Raw genomic sequence first — 16,505 nt, 5'->3', positions numbered from 1 at the left:
GTAAATCTTGAAAACGTTTATTCCATAGAGGTTCAATGTTAAAGGAGTTTAAAGAAATGTTCTTAATGATTCCTTTTATAAAAGCCCTAAAAAATGAAGTGTCCAAAGAGAGTAAACTCAACCTTTAGCACATTTCAATTATGTCTATTACACATGTAAATAGGGCTTAAGAGCCACAGTGCAACTCAGTACTGCTTTTTTCCTTTCTGTTATTTTTTGGGGGGGAGGGAGTGAGTACCAAATCAAATTAATGCTATTAGAGATTAAAATACTCCATTATCTCTCCTGGGACTGGGCATGCACACTAATACTGTGATGGCAAAACAGAACCTAATTCATAAATGTCTATGGGGATTAAAAGTAATTTACTTATTATTATTCTCACAGGATATCTTTTATGAGATCTCGTAGGCAAGACAATTAGGAAATTGTGGTCAGTGACACCAAAGATCATGGACAGCAAATTCAGACCTAGCTGCTTTTCCATCATGAAATGGTAATGACGATACTGTTGAAGAAGTCCTAAAACTTGAAGACTGAAAGATATCCATGAAATTAAGGCATGTTTCATCAAGAATATCACATTCAATCAAGTTTAACTTACTATTTAAAGTTAGAGTTTAAAGTGAAGAAAAGAAATGATTATTTAAAAGACAATCAAACAATTCACAAATTTCCAAACATAATCTCTATGAATCCCAAAAATTCTCCATTTCTTTACAACTAAGCTTCTCAAACTTTGTTCTCTTTAGTACCCCTGATCCATGAGAATAAATCTGACAACAAGCATAAAATTGCCTTGACATCTCAAATTTAACTTAAAAATTCAGGTAGATTTTTACGTTTTACTCCCTATCGTAATTGTGCTTCTCTTAATAGAAAAAGAATCTTTTCTCCTTAAATCTTTAGGAACCTTGTCACTCTGGGAAATTGTGTTGTGATTATCCTGTTGCTCTGAGTAGACCCTGGTCCACTGTCTGCCATATATCCACTAGAGTCTATTTGAGGGTACAGGGGAGTGGAAAGCAAGTTCTGTTTACTGTGGAAGCCAAACAGTGAAACTGGACAGAAGCGATGAGAACACGGCATCAGGGACATTGACAGGGCCTGATGGAGCACAGGTTCTGTCTGCGATCAAGGCCAACCCAGCATCCTTGATCAGCCTTTTCCTATGAGGAGAGGTTGAGGACAACCTGGGCAGAGGTAACTCTTCCAGGAAGGTGGGGGGGCGAAGCAAGTTGGCCCACAACACCCTTGGCCAAAAGTACCACAAGCTGGCTCTGTACCCAGGACGAAGCCAAGCTCTGAAAAAGAAGCCTTGGTGCCCTCTGGTCACCAGGAAGGCCTCCAATGTTCAAGGACACCCTGCAATGCGGCCCCTGGCCAGAAAGCAACTGCTTCCTTAACCTGTCATCTCTGCAGACCCTTCAAGGAGAGGCACTCAAGGCAACCAGACTTCCTGGGGCCCCTCCATTGGGTGACACAAACCCCAAACTCCTGTGTATCCTCCTTGGAAGCAGAGCTGCTGGGGTGACTGGGGGATTTCTGGCCATGCTACACCCTAGGCTGAAAAGCCCAGCCTTAAAACATTCTTGGCAAGTAAGAGCTGGTTTCGCAGGGCTACGAAATTGATAAAATTTTGCTAGAAAAGAATTTACTGTTTTGTGTAAAGATACACTCTCCAGCCCCCTCCCCAAAATAGATAAGTATAATGATTTTACTGGAAATTATACATTATACTATCTCTCAGAACGTTGAGCTCGGAGACTACTCGAGTAGAATCTTATACTCTTGGTTAAAAAACAAAGACCGGGGCTTCCCTGGTGGCGCAGTGGTTGAGAGTCCGCCTGCCGATGCAGGGGACACGGGTTCGTGCCCCGGTCCGGGAAGATCCCACATGCCGTGGAGCAGCTGGGCCCATGAGCCATGGCCGCTGAGCCTGCGCGTCCGGAGCCTGTGCTCCGCAGCGGGAGAGGCCACAACAGTGAGAGGCCCGCGTACTGCAAAAACAACAACAACAACAAGAACAAAGACAAAAGAGTGTACTTTCACTGACAAAGAAATGAAAGAGCCAACTTCTAAACCTTGGTTAGAAGGGATATACTACTACCTGTGTGAATTTCCTAAGGCAGGGACCCTCTTCCCAAAGGGGGCCCTGAGGAGCTTTTGGTAAGCGGCATTTATCCTTCTTACTATGATAGTTCTGAACAATTTAATTTGAACTCAGTCCTGTGAGTTTATGAAAACCCCATCATCCTTCAAGGTAAAGCCACAGCTTAGATATTTACCCTGCACTGTCCTTATTAGTGCTATGTGATAATTTCTGGACACAGTATTTTATAGCAATACATCAATTAGAATACCTTTGCCTTGAAAGTCATAAAATAAATTTTCTACTTAATACAGGGAATACTTTTACTTAATTTCAATGTGGTTTAGTTTATTTCATCAAAGATTATTACTGAACATACATCTTGAAAAAAACTTTTATCCAGTTTATTGTTTTCTACCAAATGCAGGTCCTTTATCAGTCAGTGAAAAACATGAGCTCCTAAGTTCTTTTATTTACGGTTTTTAAAGTTGAGAATACATTGTTACTTGTAAATAATTTCATTTAACTTATTTAAACCAATTGTTACAGATTCTGTAGATGCTTTGTAATGAGATCATAGCAAGAGCTACCGTTTCCAGGTTTACCATGTGGCAAACCTACCTTCGGCACTTTATGTGCCTTACATCATTTAATCTCTTCCACAACACCAAGGTTGTTATTCCATTTTACAATGAGGCTTAGAAAGGCTAAGTAAGGTCATATAGTTATTCCAAAGACTCAAATCCAGACCTGAGTCCTAAACCTGAATTCTTAAACCTATCCTATTTGCTTTAGGATATTCTACTATTACTGTATTTAGATATTCTATTATTATATTTATACTTTCATGTAACACTGAAAAATCCTCAGGTAGAAGTAGTTAATCAAATATACCTTCTGAATCAAATACTAAATTATGTTTGGTATGATTTCCATTTTAAATTTATTTGGGGCATTTAATTTCTTTTAAAGTGAAAAAAATCTACATGAAACAATATATTGTACACCTCAAGTAAACAAAATATGTGATTAACCTGAATACCCCCATTCCCACACCAGGCTCCATAACAAAGAGGTTGTTATACTTAATGCAGAGCTGCTGCAGGGCACTCACTAATTGGCTCCTGGTAGCCTAAAGTAGCAAACATACTTCCTCAGGAACTACCAGGCAGGGAATGACAGACAAAGACTATAGCTCCAACTAGAAAAGCAATGGTAAAATTACTGAGTAGTTAGCAGACAACTAATGATATAATAGTACACAGTCACAATTTATAAAACAGTCCTTCAAAACGCATCTCACAATTTTTAAAATAAGCTTTCTTGCTATTTACTAAAACAATTGTCTATCTGCTCATTCCCCAACGCAAAAAATCATGTTCAATGGTCAGGAACAAAAGTTCAAAGGCCTCTTCCTTGAAGAAGCATCTCCCAATTTCTAGCAAGCTGTTCCTCTCCCTTCCCGCAGCAAATGCTGTGTTCAACACAGTTCACTCTGCCTGGATCACAGGTCACTGCTTACACATCCCTCTCCCTAGTTTATGAGGCTACTAGTAACCTATGAATCTTATCTTCAACCCATCCACTCCTAGCCCTAGTAGAGTTTTACAAACATGCTTGTGAAAATAATTTTAAAAATTGGCAATTTGAATTAAGTTTTATCCTGGACAAGTTGATCCATGTAATTGCTATTTAAGTGGTATTAGCACTTTTGTCAGAAAGATATCTAAGCTTAAAATAAATATATAAAATACATAAAACATTTTTACTTGATGTATAATATATTCAAAGTAGTTACATAATACTGTCGTTTAATATTTATATTAATTCTTACACATTTACATTATAATTATTATCTGTCATATAATAATACTGAATTATATTTAACACATCAAATAATCAGGTAACACTACCACCATATATTAAATGTATAGAAACAGCACCCGTATTTTAAAAATGAAAGCTTTATTGCTATGAAAAAAGGTAACCACAGGTGCTATGGTCACAGTAGTCCAAAAGGAAATGTTCTAAACATAGAAGCAGGAGGTCTGGAAAAGTGGTATACAGAAGTAAGGGAAAAGTATAAAAGAAAGAAGTTATTCTCTTAGTGAGAAGCTAACAAAAGGGGGCAAGGTTTGGTAAAGCCAAAAACCACTGGAGAGAAATACATGGAGTAATTACAGTGTTAAGGTGAACACATTTTCAATGCATTAAGTCCACAAGCAGTTACAGAACACATTCTTGTGTTCAAAGAAGCCAAAGTATTTTCCAGCTTTCAAAAACAAATTCTCAAGAACTGTTATTATGTTGATACTAACTTGCTTGCCTCGAATAACTCAAAACACATAATTCCTATTCTCTAAAAACAAAATTCTAAAATAAACAAGACAGCACCTCATTAAAAACACAAAAAAAGTAACCCTCTCCATCAAGACTGAAATGCCAAGTTTGATTCAAGACTACAGACCTGACATTGCTGTAATACAGTTTTTACAGTACTGTGATTCGTCAAATTGAAGACACCGATTGAAGACACATCATTGGAATAATCCTCCTTGTTTTTTCTCCTTTACTAGTCCCCCACCATCCCTCCCCTCCCCTACACACACACACACACACACACACACACACACACACACACACACACACACACACACACACACACACACACACACACACACACACACACACACACACACACACACACACACACACACACACACACACACACACACACACACACACACACAAGCAGAATGGTTAAATCCCAGCTATATTAGCCCAGAAATGTATCTCAGAGGTTCCCTTCTTCTCCATCCTCACTGTCAAGTGACCTCCATCAACTCTCACCTCAACAATCACGGTAACTTCCCAACTTGTTCTCTTGCCCCAAAGCCTCCTCCCTGTTCCCACTCCTGGCCCCAGCAGATACCCCCTCCCGCATGCTACTGAGTTATCTAAGATATTACTCTGATCATATCACAACCCAACTGAAAAGTCTTTTCATAGTACCCCAATGCCTATACAATGTCCAGTCCTGAGCATGGAATTCAGACCTAATATTTACATGCCTGCTTTTATGAGCTGTAAGAGCAGGATTTATATCTTAATAACCTCTGCTGTCCTTGTCTATAGCAAGTATTGCTCTATCTTATTAAAGTACTGCTGTTCATCCAAAAATAATGAAAATGAAAATATCATTTGATCATCAGATCTGAAATTCAGAAAAAGTCATACTGATGGCCTGGAGCAGCCACACATCGGAAGCAATGGAATGAATCAGACCTGCAGGGCTTTCTTCATATTCTTAATCTTCAGAGTATAACATGTTTATAATAAAGGTTTGCTGACTGGGAGTTTTCTGAACCAGAACTCGATTCATACCCCAACAATTTCAAATTTACACTGGAAATGATTAAACCAAGTATCTGAAATTGGGACTCTCAAGTCTCAGACTTAAAGGTACCATAAGAGCATGACTGGAGGGACCTTTGCATATTATGTAAAAACCAAACTGAGGAAGGACAGTCTTCTCTCTGCCCTAGATCCTGCCAGTCTTAAACTGGACAAGGAAAGTAGACTGCCAATTTGGAATAGACAATTTTAGCCAAGAGGCCACAGGTAAAAAGTAAACGGAATAAAACTCTAAATTTAGAATCACGTAATTTATGTCTCTCCAATGTATTGCTCTTAAAATATACATGTTCATTAATGTCAATTAACGAAGATTATTAATCTACATGTAACAAGCTTCTCTGCTTGTTGATTTTGCAAAGAAATAATCCTCTCAAATTCTATCTTAAAGCAAAAAATTTATGATTTACAAAAATTAGTGCATTAAGGTCATTGGAATATAATCTTAATACTCTCCTATCAGAAACTTCACGAAGACTTACATACTACATCTTGTATTTGATCATATCATAACAACCTGTTCTCTTTAACTATTGGACTTGCTATGTGTTATCCTGTGTCCAGTGCCTAAGAGCTCGTTAATTACCTAAACTATATCTCCATAGGTCTTGTTAATTACCCGTCTCCTGTCTCAGAGGACCTTGTTAATAACTTGTACAGTCTCTCTAAAGAGGTCCTAACAACACATTAAAATTAAAGATGCTTTTCTTTTAGCACCTGTCAAGTGCTGTAAATTGAGAAATTTTCACATCAGTTTATTAGCCTACAGTAGTTTTTGTGGATTTTTTTGGCTTGTTTTCTTCTCTCACAGGTTCTCTGTGTATCTCAATCTCTCAGCTCAAAATAATAATAATGATAACTTAGCAAAGTCTGTCTTTTTGTTAGAGCTTTTATTGTTTTCAATTTTGAAGTCTATAAATATCAATTTGCATTAGTAAGTTAGCAAAAGGATGGCATGGCTGGTGTCTGCAAATTAACCCATGGGGAGATGTACCAATTAATGAGAGCTATTATAATGAGTATTAGGATGACAAAGGGTAAAAAAGTTTCAAGTAGTATCTGGGGAGTTAAGCATAAAAGTTCTAGTTAGTGTTAAGGGAACTAATCACATCGCATATTTCATGCTCCTAGTCATTGTTTCATTAGATACATTCTGTAAATCCCTGGGCACTAATGGATTAATGGCTCCAAAAATCATGTCAAGTTTTTGTTTTCTGTCTCATAAATGAAGCTACAAGTTTTCAGCTGAGTAAAAGATTTATAGGTTGCTATGAATAACAGGGATATTATCTTTAATATTAGACAAATAAGGATAAAAAATAAATATTGCTATTAAAGTAAACCTTATGCAGGATAAGGTTTATTAAGCCAAAGACTGAGCTTTAAACTTATACAGGAAAAATAAAAAATGTCCATAAGGAGCATTATAAAAATGAAGGTTTTAAATCTATGAATAGGTCTTTTCTTTAGGATCATCTGTTTACTATAACTTTTTAAAATAAAAATATAAGTCCACAGTAAAGTCTCTTTTATGGACATATTATACAACTTCATAATAATGGTTACATGCTTAAAAGCCTATGGTGGGGCTTCCTTGGTGGCACAATGGTTGAGAGTCCGCCTGCTGATGCAGGGGACGCGGGTTCGTGCCCCGGTCCAGGAAGATCCCACATGCCGCGGAGTGGCTGGGCCCGTGAGCCATGGTCGCTGAGCCTGCACGTCTGGAGCCTGCGCTCCGCAACAGGAGAGGTCACAACAGTGAGAGGCCCGCGTACCGCAAAAAACAAAACAAAACAAAAAAGCCTATGGTGATGTTTGATTTGAGAAAATTAGAGACACATTTAAATATACATTCTAGATAACTAATTTTTTTGCAGCTTTTAAGAAAGGTATGGTACAATCATCACCGGAATTGATTAAAGAAAGCAGGGACGGAGGAAAGGAAAAGAGAAGTAGGTTAACCTGATCCAGAAAGGAAAAGGCATACTATCATGCAAAATTATAAAATATTAGTGATAAATATGAGATCGTCATCTCAGACACTATTTATGTACTGCCCTAAAAAATACCTCTTTGGCCTGAGTTCAGAGCAAAGAAGTAGACAGGTTCTTCCACAACAAATACTGCAAAAGGAAATATATGCATACATGCTCTAATAAAATCAATGATACTAGGCATGTTATTATACCACATACCATTAAGTTCTTGTAGCACAACTAAGAGTTTGCTACGTGGTATATTCACAACTACAACAAGGCAGAAAATAACGAAGGGAAGTGTGTTCTTTGTGCAGGTCATAAATAGAAGGATGTTCCCAAAACAAAATTCTCTGGTAAAAATATCTCCCGTAAGGTCTTGCTCTCCGATGAGCTACCTCTAACACCAAACAACATTCCTCATCCTACAGAGTATGCTTATGTTATTGACTATATTGTTTTTAATTTCAGAATAAGACATACACCACAAATTTTCTCCTTATATTAATGAACTCTCTTAATTAACCAGGAGGTATTCTTCAGTCCTAAACTGGAACCTCAGAAGAATATACCTCACAAATGTAGTCTCTTCAATTTATTATAGGTAGCATACAAACACAAGCATATTTTTAAAATGTTGTTCATCACTACTGATGCCTTGGTGTTACCTGAATCCTGAAAAACAATCCATCCACAGATGCCATAAATACTTAACAATCAGACATTTCTGCCTGGTCTTCAATGCCTAAGTAAATTTAGATGTTTCTTAACCATTCAACCAAATCCATACTCTTCTCCACACCCCGTTTTAGTCAAGCCGATCTCCTCACTGATCCCTTTACTTAGTTAGGGCCCTGTAGACAAAGCTAATATGACTAAACTGTCCATTCAACTATGACTTTACCAGCATGACTCCTGATTCCTATTCATAAATAAGTACTTACTGAACTTTTATGAAATAGATGATATAATTTCGATCAACAATTTTTAAGCCTGAGAATCAGCAGAAGTTTTTTTTCTTTAAATGTTGACTTTTATTTCAGGGCCTACTCACTGAAGATTCTAATTCAGCCTGAGGTAGGACCCAACAAACCGTAGTTAAAAAAAAAAAAAAATCCCCAGGTGCCCTCAATGATCAGCACTGTTGACATGCAGTGATCTAGGTGCTCCAGGCGCCCACAAAAGAAGATTCAGCACAACTGTTCAGCAGTTGATACAGGTTAGTTGGGACAAACTAAAACTGAGACACAGTGAACATCATACAGCAATTATATTCTATATCAGCAGAATTCCACAGAAGGGAACACTATGTTATCAATCAAAATAGGATTAAAGAATTTTCAACATCAAGGAGAGCTAGGCTTAGGACACTCAGAGATGAGTGAAGAGTGCATTCCACAGCTGAGCCAAGGAACAGAGTTGGCCAGGCTTATAGGGAAAGCAGGGTAGAGAGGTGCAGTAAGGAAATGAACTCACCTGGCACAGAAAGGTGAGGAATTGTGAAAGAAAAGTTGGGTAGTTAAGAAAAGCCTAAAATACAATAATCCTTGAAAATCAGGAACAAGAGTTTGGATTTGGTGCTGCACACCAGTGGTTCTGAAAGGTTTCTGAATTAGGCTTTCTTAAAAAGAACAAGAGGCACTATGGTCTCTGTGCCGTAAATGATAAATAATAATGATGCTAAGTGCTATAATAAATAAATGCAAAAATCACAGTAACTTAATATTCTGAAAATTTATCATTCAAGACAAGGTTCAACAGTTATTCTTGTTTATCAGGTGGTCTTCCACATGCATTCAGGGACCCAGGTTGTCCCTATCTTATGGCTCTGCCCTTCTTAAAGACCTCCATCCAGCTAGTACAGGGTTCAGCAAACTATCTCTGTAAAAGGTCAAATGATAAATATTTTTGGCTTTGTAGGTCATACAGTCTCTGTCATAACTACTCAACTCTACCATTATAGCACAAAAGCAGCCATAAACAAATGGGCAAACTGCACTCCAAGAAAACCTTATTTGCGAAAACAGGCAGCAAGCCAGATTTGGCAACCTTCAGCCTAGGGTATGGAGGAAGACAGGCAATATGGAGGACTGTATAGGAGGTTTTCATGGGACTAGACCTGAAACTGGTATACAGTCATCCCTCGGTATCTGTGGGGTATTGGTTCTAGGACCCCAGGAGATTACTCAACTCTCTGGATGCTCAAGTCCCTTATATAAAATGCCATAGTATTTGCATGTAACCTACACACATCCTTCCCATATACTTTAAGTCACCTCTAGATTACTAACAACACCCAGTACAATGTAAGTGCTATGTGAATACTGTAAATACAATGTAAATGCTGTGTAAGTAGCCGCCAGCATGCAGCAAATTCAAGTTTTACTTTCTGGAACTTTCTAGAATTTTCTCCCCAAAATATTTTCGACCCGAGATTGATTCCACGAATGCAGAACCTGGGGATATGGAGGGCCCACTGTACATCTCTTCCACTAAGTCTTCAATAAGCCAGAACTTGGTCACATGTCCCCACCTAAGTGAATGGTCTAGCTGTGTCTCTGTAAAAAAAAAAAAGGAAATCTGGTTTGGTGAACATACCCACCTATTTCCATTTTCCAGAAGGAAAATAACCCAGTATTAAAGAAGAACTGGTTGTGAACAAATTATTGAAAATGGTATAACAAACATTCAGGAATATTTGTTTTTGGAAAGTTAATTACTGCTGATGCAAAAAATCATTATTTTACAAATTGTAGGGTTAACCACATAACAAATTAGTTGATACTGATTCTGCTAAACTACCTGTGATTTGTAATTAAAAAGCAAGAGGAACAGCAATTTTAAAACACAAACAACTCAATACCAATAGTAAATTAAGAAAAGATTTTCCTGAAAATTATAATGCCAGCTGCCCTTTCACATACATGTGTAGTAGGACTTTTACAGCATGCCAAGTGTTAGACAGTGTCCAGACTTCTTAGAACTGGCATCCAGGACACACACAATACGGTACACTCACCACACCCAATTCAGTGTTCTCTGGGTCCACAGCTAAACCACGTTTCTTAACTGGCTGCACTCAGGTTGGGACATGACTGAGCGCTGCCCAATGGGACACACGTGGAAGGAATGGGTACCACTGCCAGGCCTGGCACATAAAGACGTCCCACATGTGATCCTCCACTCTCTCTCCCTGCTGCACGGCCTTGGAGGATGGGTGTTAAAGGGTGGCATCACAAGAAGGAAGGAGCCTGGTTCCTCAGCAACTGTGTTGAGCTGAGCAATAGCATGGAACAAAGCAGCCACTTCTTCCAGCCCCGTCTCAGAGAATTCGACTGTGACAACAAGGAAAAATAAACTTTTACTGGAAGAAACCTGTGAGATCTGAGGTTGTTTACTGCAGCTGATAACCTATCCTAATTAATACAGAGTTCTTAACAAACTCCAGAAATACGTTAATTAGGATATGAATATTAAACTTTGGTAGTCCCTTAAAACTCACTTAGATTTCTAATCATGTTTAGCTGTATATAAAAATGCACACACCTGCCTTTATGGATCTGTTGTTGGTGTTAGCAGGTGTCTCAGTGTTAGCCCACACTGAGCTGGAAGCAGGAGACTAAGGGAATGAGAGAATGAAAGTAGCATTTTAGGAAATCCATCTGCTACACCGTGTTCATTTATTCAAAAAATGCTTTCCAATACCAGCTACTTCCCATCATGCTGGAGATGAAGGGTTGAAAGATGAATGAAATGCAGGCTCTGCCCTCATGTTGTTCATGGAGGTGAGAGGGAGAAAATGTGGCTGGTCACATTAGTGAACAATGAGAGATGCCCACAGAAAGGAAGATGTAGGTAAGAACATGCTGCAGCACAAGGAACAGCTACCTCTTCCTACAAGAGTAAGAGAGGCTTCAAAGAAGTGGGGGTAGGTAAGAGCAAAGAGACTGAGAATTAGTCCCTGCAGGGAAAGGTGTTTCAAAGAGCCCTGCTCTTTGTTGAAGTAACCCAACAAAAAGCCTAACTCATTTCCTCTCTCAGTTTTATGTAAGACTATGGGTCTATTCCAAGAACAGAACCAAAATGCAGTAATTTTTGTGATTACTAGGTGATTTCTTCAGGTGGACTTTACTTACAAAGAAATAAAAACTCTAACTTTCAAGAAAGTGTTCCTTAGTATTTAAAATTTTTTTGGCATAAGGAAAATTCTGTGGTTGTAATCATACACATTATTCACCCAGAGGGTAATAATATGGTTCCTGTGTACCTGCAATCACAGCGGAGACAGTTCACTAAAGAACAAAATCCAGTTCCACAGCTACCCTTCACTTTGTTCAGCATTCTCAAAAACATCAGTCACAAGTGTCCAAGAGAGGACTTCCCTGGTGGCGCAAGTGGTTTAAGAATCCGCCTGCCAATGCAGGGGACACGAGTTCAAGCCCTGGTCCGGGAAGATCCCACATTCTGTGAAGCAACTAAGCCCGCGCGCCACAACTACTGAGCCTGCACTCTACAGCCGGTGAGCCCCAACTACTGAGCCCACGTGCCACAACTACTGAAGCCCACGCGCCTAGAGCCCGTGCTCCACAACAAGAGTAGCCACTGCAATGAGAAGCCCACGCACCACAACAAAGAATAGCCCCCGCTCGCCGCAACTAGAGAAAGCCCATGTGCAGCAACGAAGACCCAATACAGCCAAAAAAATAAATTAATGAAAATAAATTTAAAAAAAAAAGAGTCCAGGAGACTCTGTAAATGGATCTATTTAGCACTACAGAAAAAAATAATTCCCAGCATGTGTCCTAGTGATGTGAGTCTATAGCTTCAAAAGTGCATTTGGTTTAGATGTTAAGGTGAGAAATCTAAAATGTCCCATATAACTGAGGAATGATACTGGGAGGATAAATATGAATAGACCAAACTACCTCAGACTATATCCTTCTTAATTCCACTCGAGACAAAGTTGCTTTCCAAGAATTTCAACTGCACTCTCTTCCTAGATCTATTTATATTCAAACCTTATTTTTTTACACTATTAATTAGACCTCCCCCTTTATTGCAAATGTTTTACATTTATCACAAAGATGGTTTGCGACACAGAAAGGAAGAGTAACTTCGCAGGAATCTACAAATGTTTCTGTTCTTATAGCTGGCATCTCATGAATACGAAGAAGAGAAATTCTTAAAGTTAAAAAACCTACTGTTTTTCACATATTTGCAATCATTTTATACAAATATCATGAAACAGCTCTAATTTTGATACAGTATTAATATTGAAGTAACCCAAAACAAAGCCTGAATTTCACAAAATGCCACACTCACTTTTAAAACATTAATTTTTAAGTCCACATAAATAAGCCCAAGTATAAGGCAATTAAAAATTTGAGGATACCTATTTTTCCATATGCTGCCATAATTTAAAAATTATTTTCCTATCGTTTCCCATTTTTCTTGCTTTTCTTTGACTCTAACATTATGTAAATTATCCAATCTCTAAGTTATCTCAGTTCTTTATAGTCATCCTCTTCAAAAAAAGTTCAGTTAAAGAGGGGAAAAAAGCAAATACATTTCTATTTACCTCTGTAGTTTAAGACTTAACGCAATATGTGAAGTACACTATGTAAAATACCAAAATGAAATGCTTGAGAATAGCATAACAAAACCATGGACTCTTCAATAAAATATTAATACCATAGGATAAAAACATATTTCTTTGGAGTACGGTCTATAAAGAAAACTGAACAATACTTTCTAAAGCCACAGTAAATACCCATTTACTGATAAAAGAAACACAAACTTTCCCTGGAAAACTCCAAATGCATGTTTTAGAAGATCAGGAGCAGAAGACAGGCAGGAGATCACAAGCCTAAAAGGGCAATTGTTTAGTACAATTTTCTGTTTATAGTAGGACAACACAAAGCACTGTTCTTGAACAAAGTATGACATGCCAATGTAAACAGCAACCACCGTTTATGGGTTCTCTATTTGGGGCCTGGCTTTGTACCATGTACTTTATCATTTATCATCTCCCAATCCTATCAAGTAGGTAACATTTTCCTTATTTCAAAGATGGAGATGCTGAAGTTGAGAGAGGTCACAGAGCTACTGAGCCAGGTTTCCCACTGGGGTCTGAACACCATACGTCCTTGCCTTGGGAAAGAACGTCTATGTTACATGGCAAACAGTCTACCATGCTCTTCCATGATGATTGCTTAAGATTCCAATAAATTCATCTTACTCTTTGCTTGAGGTTTCCTTAATCAGCTATTCCACCATTCACTTCTGCAAAATCCATCATTTTATTTAAACCATACAGTTCCAACCTGTACTAAGGAATTAGAAAAGTACTATTACATAACTGAGAACAGATTTTGAAAATCTAAACCTTATCATGATAGATTATTTCTATAAGTCATCATTACAGATACTCTTTGATGTATTTATAGTACCCACAAGGTTCACTGAATTCCAATAAACAGTCACAAATAAAAACTACTCTAAATAGTCATTTAATAAGGATAGTTAACACCTATTATGAAAACCATTAATACTTAAGCCAGCATTTCTTAAAGAATAGTCCATAGGCTGCTATTGGTCCATAACTAATCTCCGGAAAATAACATCTAGAAGCACAACTTATCACCTAAATTTCTGGCTTGAATTAACACCCACTGGTGATTCACTCCCACTATGTCTCATCAAAAGCTATGCTGTCTTCTCTGTAAGTTTCGGTGAGCTTCTGGCTAACATAAGTAGAAATAAACTACAGCGGGGATTAAGACTCTTTTATCCTTCTAAGATAAAAAGTTCAATTCCAAAGATGTATGCAACACTGCCCGGCTCCAAAATTAATTATAAAAATAAGATAAGAATGTTTTTTCAAGTAAAATAAAAGGAATTTAAAAAGGATATTTGATACTTTCAAGTACAATATTTTCCAAAATAGCACCATCTCCCCCTGTTAAGCTTACCTTGAAGATGGCATTATATTTGAAGCCCTGAATTTTGTTGTAAACGGATTAGTTGACTCATAATCAAAATAGTCCTGACGATTTTCACTAAACGCATTAGGTGATTTCAAGTCACAAGGGCTATCAGATCCCCCATTGTTAAGTCTATCAGATCTTCTGCTGTCTTTTTTTCCAGTCACTCTTTCAAACAGGCTAACTTTCTCCCTTTTTTCTCTTTTATTTTCTTTTCTTACTTCAGTTGATTTTGAAAATAAATTCATGCTGCTGTCCCATGATTCGCTGCTTTCTTCAAATGGATTTTTCTTCCTTGGCAGTGTTGCAAATTTTTGGGGTAATGAAGCAGTCACATTTGTAAATGGGTCGTTTTGTCTTCCGAAAGACGATTCACCTTCACCCACACTGCTGTCAGGTTGGTTCATTTTAGAAGTATCAAAGCTTAATGTTCTTCTGTGTGGAGATCTGAGACTTCCTGCAAACAATTTTGTAGTTAGTACATAATCAGTGACACATTACATCACACTATTTGACACGTTCTGTGTGCACACTGCTGTTTTTAGAATGAGAGCAATTAGCTATTTAAAGATACTAACCTTTTAAAATAATCAAGGAAAACAACTTTAAAATGCTAAGGTACAGCGGTATGTAGGCTAATAACAATTAGTATCTTGCTAGACAATTAGTAATTTACTCAGCTCAGAAAGAAACAATCACATAAACAAATTATAATGTCAAAACTAAAGGTTCTGCTTGGCATCATAGTACTATAAATTCTCAGACTTTTTTTCATCATTAGCATTAAATTTACTTTCTTACTTCTGAACATTAAAGGTTTCTTTTCTAGGAACTTTCTGATGAAACGGAATATTCATTTATGCTTCAGGCTTTTGAGACGGGAGAAACGGCAGTTAAGAAAAAGAAGCCAGGCCATGAAAAGAAACCAAGACTCATTTTTATTCTCTAATAATATAAATACAGTACTGAATGCAGACAAGCTCTGCCTTTAATAAACTTACCAATTTTGAGTACAGTAGGTACTCAATAAATATTTGATGACTAAATTTAGAAAATACTAGCAAGAAACTCCAATTTTTATTCTCTAACTTTGAAGTCAAACTTTAAAAATTAAGAGGGTAGTAGTTCAAACCACAGAGGATCAACAAGAAAGAATGCATGAGTCACTTACCACTTTCCAGAACTGCTCCAAAGGAACCTATCTGGTGTCCGAGAAGATGCGTTTGAGCAACGGTGCCAGACTTCAGCTTCTCCGAGGATACATGGGCCCCAGTTAAATCAGACATTGAATGCGCTGAAGAGAGTCGCTGAGGACCCAAAAGGAAAGGCTTTTTTGGTTTAGATTTCATCTGTATTTCACTACTTGAAAATTCAGTATTGGCATCAGGCATGTGAGAACTTGGAATGATTGCAGAAGATGTATCAGAAAATGTCCCATCATTTTTTCTACCTTTCATCTTATCTTTTAATTTTGCAAAAGGAGATCTTGTTTTGTCCTTCATTGATAAGTCAAACATACTTGCTGTCATATTGTTCCTCATAAATTGAATATTGACCTTTATCTCACCCCTGTTTTTGGCTCTTTTTCCTTGTTTGGATTCTAAACTAAACCACCTTAAAGAGAAGGAAAAACTGGGTTGTAACATGTAATGAAGAGAGGATTATTGAGCTCTGTTGTATACAAATAGCTTTTTAGGTAAAGTTACTCTACATCAAGGCAATCTAAGCACTAAAGGAGAAATTGTCAGCCAGAGTGCTTCTGGTTTTATTCAATGCTTCATTTAAAAAACAGGTAAGTCTCTGTCATGTGGCATATACAGAAGGAATCAGTCTTTTTTGAAAAGCTATTTAGACAACTTTTTCTTTCATGATTTGAAAATCACTCATCATCGAAAATTCTTACCAACCATAGCCTATTATGTTTCCATCTGGGGTAAGTGTTGCTAATGGCTGAAGAACATTTTTTAGCATTAAAAGACACTAAGATAGAGACCCTGAAATAATTCATCAATACAAACTATTTTTGAGCACCATAAAATG

At 37.5% G+C, this 16,505-nt stretch overlaps 1 protein-coding gene across 1 annotated transcript in view; it reads right to left on the bottom strand.

Annotated features, from left to right (window-relative positions):
* RAB11FIP2 (RAB11 family interacting protein 2) overlaps positions 1 to 16,505 on the bottom strand; it is a 39,075-nt gene that overhangs the window by 16,708 nt on the left and 5,862 nt on the right. Inside the window, exons 2-3 of the mRNA XM_060099052.1 lie at positions 15,637 to 16,079; positions 14,454 to 14,922 (exon numbers count right to left, since the gene is read on the bottom strand). Of these exons, the coding sequence (XP_059955035.1) occupies positions 14,454 to 14,922; positions 15,637 to 16,079 (912 nt within the window). The remainder of the gene's footprint in view (positions 1 to 14,453; positions 14,923 to 15,636; positions 16,080 to 16,505) is intronic.

The sequence above is a fragment of the Mesoplodon densirostris genome, chromosome 1 (assembly GCF_025265405.1).
Source record: "Mesoplodon densirostris isolate mMesDen1 chromosome 1, mMesDen1 primary haplotype, whole genome shotgun sequence".
NCBI classification, from domain to species: Eukaryota; Metazoa; Chordata; class Mammalia; order Artiodactyla; family Ziphiidae; genus Mesoplodon; species Mesoplodon densirostris.
The sequence above is the reverse complement of the archived record's forward strand: the minus strand, read 5'-3'. Positions and strand labels throughout refer to the sequence as shown.